The following is a 10523-nucleotide window of genomic DNA, read 5'->3' as shown; positions in this document are numbered from 1 at the left end:
GCACTCATATAACAAAGACTAACCACACTGTAATCTATGTGGATTCAGTTTGTCATGGCACTTTTCCAGTCATGAGGCTTTGAGTTTTTCCATCCTACTGCACAGCTTGGACATATTTGGATTTTTTCGCAAACATCGTTACGATTATTGTCATTTATCGCTCCTCTCGCGAGTAAAATTAAATATATCTTTATCAAGGTAACTTTGGGATTCGGAATTATTTAATCTGACTTGTTCATGAACTCAGGTCGATCTTTAACTACATCATTTTGAGCCTGAGTGCATCTGGCCTGATCTCTGCGATCACTGGTCCACTTTACATATATCACACTACTAACGCTGTTAATTGAAACTTGCCCGCTTTCCTGTGCAAGGTGTTATTTTATTTTATTCCACTTTTATTTTATTTACATGAGCAGATTTAAGCGATGACTTGTAAGTTTTTGTCTGTCTTTAATATTATATGTTTACCATAGGAATTTAATTAATTAAAATATTAAACTTGAAAAGCACTTAAATCGTGCAGACATTTTCCAAGGCAACTTGTCAATAAGCCATCACAAAAAATAAATGATTACTATTATGGTCCAATTCCTGTCTCTTATACAATTTAATGTTCAAATAGTTTTGTATGATAAGGGAATTAAAATGTTAAGAATAGCACTATATCACAATGATAAGGAATGTTTCAAAATGATGGGCCCAGACGGAGACTGATATTCCTTCGAAAACCTAGCGATACGTCTTTGTTCTATTTCTAACACCAGTTTTAAAAATTTCAACTAGATCTGTTTGTAACTGTTTAAAGAATTTACAGACCCAGGAAACATAAATATAACAGAAAATAAAATAAAAACGCCGACAACAAACAAAATCTTCTTTGAGGAGGTACAAGATAGAATCTAACTTATATATCCTATTACTACTTTAAGGGACCATTGATACTTTTTTCTGTTTTTGTCACAGCTTCAAAGAACCGCTAAAATGGCCCATCTGTGGCTACGTCACTTCACATTGTCTTTTTGTCTCTCCTCCGCTTCATATCAATTCAGTTTCCTCATCAGTTTAGAAGAGTGTCTTTGAGGCATACAAAGGTTGTAAAACAAACATAATTTAATTTTAACTTCCTGGTTAAATCCTTTAAAGTTCCTAACTTTTCTAAAACCAGATTGTTATTTTCATCTAGTGGTTGATCTCATTCTGCAGAGTAAGCTTCCCTTTTATAATTTCGTCACATGTGAACCAAGTATAAGGACCAAGTCGGGTATGCTTTTTCTGGACAAAGTAGTTCAAAAGTGGTTTAATTAGTGTTACAGGTCCATCAGCAGATTTTACAGTAATTTCTGTTTTCAGTTAAAGGATGCGAATAAGCCTATAATGAGAATGGTGGTTAGATCTAACCTTTTGACACCATTGTATACAGTTTGAGTAGTTGTCAGTGGTACAAAACTATTGGATACTTGTTCTTCTACGACATCCAAACGGTACTCATATTCTTATTTTCGAGGGGCATCGCAGTTTCATTGCGAAACCATAGAAAACAACAAATTTAAAGTAAGTTTTCATTTTGTACCAAAGAAACACCTTGTATAGACATGTATTGGAACAGAATTTGTTTGTCGGTAGAATTTAAAAAAATGTTGTAAAATATTATTTAGCCTAGTTCTCAACAAATAAAATGCTTTTAGGTAATTTTTGCTATTTTCTCACATATAGCCCGACAGATTTCCATCCCGAGCTCAATCAAAAGTCGATCCTGAACAAAACAGACAGAAAAAAGAAAGTCATACCATCATGCAAAATTTTTCATTGTGGGATCATTTGTATTTAGTTATTTGCCGAATATAGGTCAAAATTAAATAAAACTTTCAAAAACTTATCCGTAAAAAGTTTTTTCTTCATAGGATACTACGCATTTATTGCGCACCAGCCGGATGTTACCACACATACTTGGGGAATGTGTTGGTTGTTTGCGGTGCCAGCACGAGTGTGTTTACGCCTGAATGAATGTCTCAATCCGATATTTTATAACATTGCATCAAGGTAAGTGTGGTTTCATGAAATGATATTCATATACTTGCAAGTGCAAATATAGTCTATAACTCTATACCAAAAAGTTTATAAAGCTGCTAAATAATTTTTCTAATGGTTTTATAATAAACTGCTTTCCATTTGTTATGCATAAACATAAGTTGATTAACGAATAAATGTATATTATTCAAGCAATAATGACCAAATTAACATTTTTTCCAACAAAAAGTTGAAATTCACAGCAAAATGAGAAAGAAAACCGGACTATTTTTGGGAGGGAGGATTTTTCGTTACCAACCGCCTCCGCTCTGTCAGCGGTTGCTGCGCTGTTCAGCAACATGCTTCTGCCATCGAAATTACTTTTACAGCGCGCCCAAACTCAATGACAATAATTGCGATAACTACAAAATTTTGAAGTATTGATTAATAAAGTTTGTTGTGTTCACGTTCGGTAGCGTATGGTAAGGTGCAGTAATAAAATCATCTTTTTGTTTTATTTCTTGTCATCTTCAACAAATTTGGAGATTTTAAATTCCTGCAAGCTCACTGTCTTTCACAAACATATTTAGATGTTGGTAACTTGCAACATCAACGCAAGAGCACACGTGCTTCTATAATTATATACCAACGCTATAATCAGTTTGAAACATAGCCTACTTCTGTCTTTCATCAGAGCGACACAATATACAAGAAACACAAAAGACTTACGACGATATATTTAAAAATTCTGTGCGAACCAGATTTATATCACTTCGCCAAGCTTTTATTCTTAGTTTTGACCGTTGGCATAATATTCATGCTGCCCGGTTCACTTTAACGGTAACGCTGTCTAACGTTTCTCACATAATGCAACCAAACGAGAACATAACCAACTGAAAGCTCTCACATTAGCTACGTATTTAAGCTATATTAAAAGTTTTGAACAAAGTTTCTTTTCTCAGGGTAAGCCATTAAGTAATAAAAACGCTACAAGTGTTTGAACGGATTTCTTTCTGATTAAAACTGATAAAGACAAAACTGATGTGGAAGTTTTCGGTTTAAAAATGAGAAAAAATAAAATCAATAAACTGAAAAATAAAATGTATAAAAAAAATAAACTGAAATGTTTTAAACAAAATCTTTTAAACATCAAATCACAGACCATCAAATGTTGCATTTTTAACAGCAACAGCGAAATAGACAAAAAGGATCCAATTACAACGAGAAAAGTTTTTAACATTTGCTGGACAAAATGCTCTCTAGCATACAGTTTGTTTTAAAACACCAAAATCAAACAAGACAAAAAAGCTTCTGTAAATGTTTTTCATGTAAGCAGTTGGTGTGCATGGCAACTTGTCTGAGGCTCATCGATGGCCAGTGGTGGTAGAAGTAACCACATAAGTTAAGTAGAAGGATTGCCACTCACGAAAAAATCTACTCCACTACAGGTAGAAGTATTGTTGTTCAAAACTATTCAAGTATGGAGTAGAAAATAGCACATTTTAAACTACTCAAGTAAGAAGTAGTTATTGATCTAAAATATGAGGTTGTAAAAGCACAAATTACCATGATCTTGCTAAAAGCAATACAGCTGCAGGAAAATGCACAATTTTATGAAGCAAAATAGTTTCAGACATACGTTTGACCTTTGTCAAAGCATTGTTACATGAAATACGTGAAAATGAAGTTGCAGACGCTATAGAATCGCTTTGTGCAGATGTGACTGCAAATGAAAATTACTGCAAATTATCTTCGAAATAAAAACTTTCCACTTCAGCATTTGGTAGAGATTGGCACAGTTTCTTTTTGCCATAAAAGTGACGTCAGACTCAAAAGATGACGTAATGCTTCAAAGATTTTATGACTGTGTACTGATAACTTTTGATGCCGTTTGTGACTTATGAAGAAAACTCAGAGAAACAATAATCTATCATGAAGATAACAATCAATGCGCAACTTATAGAAGAGTAAATAAACTTATTTACTTCATCCCCATTGGCTAAACGGCAAAGTGTATAAGATTGACACTTCAATGACACTTTCTGTGTGCAATTTATATTTGTTGTATTTAGTTATTGGTTTCTTTGTTATCTGCCAACGTGTATATATGTAACCGTTTCTCACCTCAAAAAGTATGAGTTTCTGAGGTCAAGAAAAGAACTAGTCGAGTGTTATAGTGGACATCCTACAACCTCTATAGTTATTGAACTTGATCATTGCATGCTGAATGTAATCGTTCTAGATGTCTGTTAAGAATTAGTTGAGACGTTGTTTGAGCTCAATATATCTTACTGTTAACCTGTAATTATAAGCTTTGTCTGTAATAATAATAATATACATGATATTATTAATGATTGTCTGTATTAAGTTGGCTGATGCCTAAAGATTTCTTAGCTGAGTTCGCTCCCGTCTGAAAATAGGTAGACAGATGCGAGTCCCTGTTAACAAAGAAAATATGGTCGTCTCAATATAAAAATAAAGTAAACTTTTAAAAAACATACATATCAGTATAACCTACTCAAGTACTTTACTTTGGACTAAAGACAACTTAAGTAAAAGTAAAAGTACCCGTAAACAAAAAATTTAAGTAAGTAGCCAAATTAGAAGAAATCTACTTAAGTACGACTACTTCATTACTGACCACCACTGTCAATGCCAATGTGATAATTATTGATGACATAGCCTGTTTTTGGGCAAGATGTTAGCGTTAGATGTCGGATTTCTGAAAATCTACGATGTTTGATAAAAAAGTTATTCATCTAGGATTAAAGATTGATCAATACTGTTTCTACAACTGCAATAATATGATCTGTTCTCGCATGGCATAAAAGCACAATAACGGAAAATGCAAAAAATGTAACAGCTTAAGTCCCGGTCTCCCCTGTACATTTTCTAGCATTCACTTTGTTTTACAAAGGCACATATACCTTGTGTGCTATATGGGAGTCAGCACGCATATAGCTGTGGACAGTTATGGAACAAACCTAAAATTAATGTGCAAGATTAAAAATTAAATTACAAATTTGTCTGTTCATGCCTAGGGCACCGGATTTAGAAAGTGGCTATACTGTTTTTCACTGTAAGTACAAGGTCATGCAGCTCGTTGTTAGATAGGCTGCCAGATTAGGGAACAGGTATGCAAATTGTTGATTTTCGCTATTTAGGAGTTAATTGAAGTTAGATTTAGGAGGTTAAATTTAAGTTTCTTTCTTATAAAGTAAAACTTTATGGTAAGGTATTTAATTTGGATTTAATTTTATTAATTACAAGGTTCAATAATAACACGTTTCATAGTTTATATTAGAAGTGGTTACTTTCCCGAAAGCCCAGCACGTAGTCAGGCGTTAGATAAATGTTGAGGTTTCTTTGTATAAGGAGAAAAATCGCAATGCTTAGAGTTTGGCAATTTTAAAGTAAAATTATATTTGTTTTTGATTTAGACTGTGATATAAATAGAATTGTGTTAAGTTTTAGTTTGTGTAATAATAATAATAACCAATAATATCTAATGATAATAATGATAACTTTTCAAGTTAAAAGATGAGATTTAACATCATAATGCGATTTTTTCAGTGAAATATACAGCAGCAAAAATTTTGTTGCCATATAATAGACACAGGTTTTTTTACGGTATATTGAAAATTCTATTATGTATTTGTTAAGCCGTGTCAGAGATATTCGTATGGTATAGATATAAAAATTGTATAGACGGCAACTTTTTTGTCTGTGTATCCCGAGGGGCCAAAATTTTTAAACTTTTAAAGAGAGTTTAGGAAGGCTTTATAATCAAGCCAAAATTCTGTCGGTTATTATAATCGAAAATAGGTACTTGCTTTACTACTTAGAAGTAATATTTGGTTGTTCAACTGCCGGAACGGGATTTAATTTCTTAGTAAAAAATGTTTTTTGCCAATAAATTAGAAGCGACGTGGCCATCATACCAGATAGATTTTTGTGATATGGCAGCAATGCCATACATCAAAAGCTCAAATCGGAAATGCATATTTTACAAAAATGCGAGCAGGTCTGGTTATTTAAAACAATATTGGAGCAAAACTTGATCACCAGACTCGGCAATGCTTTGTCTTTTCAAATGTCAAAGAAACTCTGACGTATGAAGAAGGTTAAGTTGACTTTCATCATGTTAATATGATGTTAATGTTTCAAACCGAAATAGGTTTATGTCATTTTGTGCAGAATTAACCTATGGAGGCTTAACATTATAGTTGTCAGACTTTATCGATAGCCTTGTGATGCCGTCCGAGTCGACCCTTATTAAATACATGTACTGTGTATGCATCTTGGTATAAAGTAAACGGTGTTAAATTGGTATTATAAGTTACTAAAGTTATTGTAAGGTATTGGTATTATAAGGTACTTAAGGTATTGTAAAGTATAGTATAGCGAAAAAATACTTACAACGAGCCTTTATGAGAAACTTCATCAATTACTACTGTAGAGTTATACGAATAAAAACTTGGCAAAACCATCTTCGCCATAAAGTGAGTACAATAACTAGAAGTCGTGGATAACACAATGACAACCGAGACGGCGAATTTTTCAACGTTGGCTCCAAAGAAAGGGTACTTATTCAGTATTAAAGAGTTTAAGGTTCTTTAAACTACAACTTTTTTGATTTTGATCCCTTGCTTACAGTAATAGGTATAAAAGGTTGACGTGTTACATACACTAAGCAATATGGAGACATACTGTACAGTCACTGTTTTAAAAAAACTTGGGTTATAGCTTGTTGCAAAGAAGCCTTTAGTGTCCTATATCTTTTGACATAAGAAATATTTCTAAAAGTTTCAAAATATTCATCCAACTATAAATTTGTTTTAAAGCAAACTTTGCTCTGAAATTAAGTGAAATGCTGCCAAATTGGCTTGTTTCTTGAAAGATGAAATAAAAATGAGTTCATATAACTCTGACGTTTCTGAAAAAACATTTTTATTTTCTACTAGTTGCATTTGAAACCAGGCGAGATTCCTTAGTTTTACTACAACCTCGATAGCTTCTGTAAAGCATTACTTAGATTTACCATGCAGAAACGGCTTCTTCGTTTCTCCTATGGATTTTCTTAAAAATAAACTTATTAAGTTGACATAATTTGTTTAACTCATATACCACTCTCATAATGCCATAGATCCACGTGTATTAAGTTAAAAGCATATAATTTTAAGCATCATCTTCAAAAGTATTTTATTTGTTCATTTCAGAGTTTTATTTCTGTTTTACCCTGTTGAAGCTTTGGGCGTTTCCATTTTATTTTACTCGTTGGACATTATTGGATTTACGGCAAACATCGTAGTGATTATAATCATCAGTCGTTCTCCCAGCTTAAAGTATGTAATTGAAACTACTGACGCAGCTAAATGGACACAGCTTCCAAAACAGGTAACGATTAACAATTTGGTATTTATGAACACAGGACGCTCTTCAACTACATCATTTTGAGCCTGAGTGCGTCTGACCTGATATCCGCCATTGCTGATCCGCTTTTCGTATATCGAAGAACCACCGGCAGTATAAAGTGGATTTTGCCAAATTTCGTGTGCAAGGTATCATCTCGATGTTTAAAGCCTATGTTTAACATAAAGCCGCAAGATAAATTTAGCGGCGTTGTTCGGGACCTGTGGGTTGTGCTTAATAGTATCCTATGTTATGGCAGCCTAAAGTGAAAAAGAGATTATTGGTTAAAACACTGAATTTTTTCCGAACGGTTTCTAAAACGTGACTTTTGTTTTGCTACAGATTCAGAGAGCGGTTGAAAATGGACCATCGGTGGCGACGTCACTTCACATTGTCTTTTTGTCTCTTCTCCGCTTCATATCAATTCAGTTTCCTCATCAGTTTCGGAAAGTAACGATAAAGCAGACAAAGGTGCTTAAACAAAACAGTTAAGTTCAACTTCGTGACAGATGTTTTATTTCTTTAAATGTTCCAAACCGAAAGACTTTTTATAAAAAAGGTTGTCATTTTCGCTTTGTGGTTGATTGCTTTCTGCGGCGGAAGTCTACCTTTTCTCATCTGGGCAAATGTGGAACAAATGGGACCAAGTCGACGGATATGCCACGTTTCGTATAATAGGTACGAGCTTACACAAAATTCACAAGCCCATGTTGCGCTCACGCGCTGGGTAATTGGATTAAAAGTAAACCATGAAATCTGCAAATGCAACCATGCAAGTTACTTTTACGGATTTACTTAGATTAAAGTGAAGTTTAACTATTACGTTGTTTAACTTTTTAACATATTGTGCAGCTACGACGGAATGCAGTTATTTACTACAGTGGGTTATCTATTTTTCTACCACATACCCATGGTGCTCATAGTTATTTTCTCAGTCGGTATAGCAATTTCACTGCGAAACCGTAGAAAACAACGAAGTAAAAGTAAGACTAACATAGTTGTAGGCTATTGAACGAATACAAAGTTACAAGCAAATCGGCTAATTGGGTGTTCCGTTTGTTATGACAGTTTTTATGTTATATTAATGTTATAAATGGCATATCGTTTATTAAAATTGGTTATAATAAATGAAAATACTGATATATCGCTTAATCTTCAAAATAGCCGATTATACCGAATAGGCCTAACTATAATGTAGATTTCTGTACAACTTTGCTATAGGCCTAATAATGTGCTGTGTCATGCAGTTAGTTATTGGTGCTGAGACAACAACCTCATAAGCACAATTATCTTGTTAGTGTAATTGAGAAGATTTGTGTTCAGTTCTGCAGAAAGTAGCCATATTTTTCTTTTTTATGACAGATCGAAGCACTGCCATGCAATCCCGAGCTCAAACAAAATTCGATCCTGAACAAAGCAGGCGAAAGAAAGAAAGTCTTGCTATCATGCAAACTTTCTTGATTGTGGGATCATTTGCGTTTGGTTATCTTCCGAATACGGGTAAAACTAAAACTAAAAAATTTCTTTCGTTATTCGCGTTGCGCTATTTGCTCAAAGTTTTTATGAACATTTTTTTTCATCTAGCTTTTTACGCATATACTGCCCTCGGGCCAAGTCATGGGGATCCAGGGTTTAGTTACAGAAAGAGGTGGTGGTTTGCAATGTCAGCACGGATATGCTTGCGACTGAGCGAATGTCTCAATCCAGTGCTTTACAACATTGCTTCAAGGTAAAGTTTACTTTCAACTCTCTACAGCTGTAAACAGTATTTGCTGCATCTGCACTGGACAAGCGAGAAAAGCGTGGTAAAAAGGACCTTACGCGGCAAAACAGACATCCTTACTTTTTCACAAAACCGTAACTACATTTTTTGGCGTAACAGTTTGTATTAGACATACGACTGTCACACACATGCTTTCGTCTCGCCAATAAATCGACCTAAGCGTTTATTACATTGCTGGCGTAAAACTTTACTGGCCACAAAAATAGTGTCGCTGGTCTAGGCCATTTTGTTAAAAACTTATTCACTTATTTAACTTGTCAGAACAAGCATTAGTTGGTAGGCTACCTTTCCAGCTTGTAATATTATTCTAAGTTAAGTAATTCTTTTTAATTTGCATTATATTGATTCATTCCAAGTTGCCGAAAAACGGTCATATAAGCAAGTGGGGCAAAATTGATAGGGATAAAAGATTTAGAAAATGTGCTGAAGTGTTTTTCTAAGCGATGCTTTACGAAGTGTATCGATCATTTTGTCTAAAGGCATACAGCAGTGACACTTCATACCGTATATACTGAATGTGTGATTTTATTAAAGATAGAATTTGAAATATAACAATTTAAAATAAAAAGGCGTGTTTTGCTCCGTCTTCCTTTGCACGCATATGTTGTAATACATAACCTTAACGAATGACGTAACAAGCAATAACGAACATGTTAACATCTTTTTCAAAAAAACTTTGCTTTTCAGCAAAATGCGAAAGGAGACAAGAATATTTTTGGGAAGCGTCTTTACCCGTCTTCCCTTTGTTAGAAGCCGCTGCACAAATGCGCAACCCGTTACTGCACCTACTACTATTACCGCTCTTACAGGGCGGACAACTGCGATACATGCTGCAAGTGCAAAACTTTAAGGCTGCCATATACAAAATGTGTTGTGTTTATGCAACGTATATACTGTACTATAATTTGTGGGTGAAACTTTGTGTTGGATATACTGTTGTGCGGCAAAGCCAACAATTCAATTAGGAGTTGACTCTGCAGCATATAATATTGAAGTACAGTATATTGATATAGGAAAATAGTTAAACCTCATTAAGTTTGACATTTCGAAAACAAAGCAATTTTGTTATCATTTTGCCCACAGTTGTTGCTGTTTGGCGGTTTTGCAGCATTGTCGTGCGTACTTGTGTGTTGCAAATAACTGAACAACAAATTTGTAAACGCTACATTTTTTTGGACAAAAAGCGAGAAAATATATGGGTTTATAAGCCTAATGTTTTCCGGAAAGCACATTTTCATATTTAGAAATATTCCACATGACAAAGTCGTTTTAATTGGGTATATTCAATTCATGTTAGTGCTGTGGCTGGTATAACAGT

At 34.1% G+C, this 10523-nt stretch overlaps 1 protein-coding gene across 1 annotated transcript; it reads left to right on the top strand.

Moving 5' to 3' along the window:
* Positions 1-5134: 5134 nt before the first annotated feature.
* LOC143447200 (growth hormone secretagogue receptor type 1-like) lies at positions 5135-10370 on the top strand. Its single transcript, XM_076947171.1, has 9 exons — positions 5135-6593; positions 7230-7355; positions 7442-7571; positions 7765-7893; positions 7982-8100; positions 8275-8405; positions 8785-8922; positions 9007-9151; positions 9893-10370. The coding sequence occupies exons 1-9, from the start codon at positions 6547-6549 to the stop codon at positions 10053-10055; spliced, it is 1128 nt and encodes a 375-aa protein (XP_076803286.1). The 5' UTR covers positions 5135-6546; the 3' UTR covers positions 10056-10370.
* Positions 10371-10523: the final 153 nt, after the last annotated feature.

The sequence above is a fragment of the Clavelina lepadiformis genome, chromosome 2 (assembly GCF_947623445.1).
Source record: "Clavelina lepadiformis chromosome 2, kaClaLepa1.1, whole genome shotgun sequence".
Taxonomy (NCBI): Eukaryota; Metazoa; Chordata; class Ascidiacea; order Aplousobranchia; family Clavelinidae; genus Clavelina; species Clavelina lepadiformis.
Note: the sequence above shows the minus strand (reverse complement) of the source record. Positions and strands in the feature narration are given on the sequence as shown.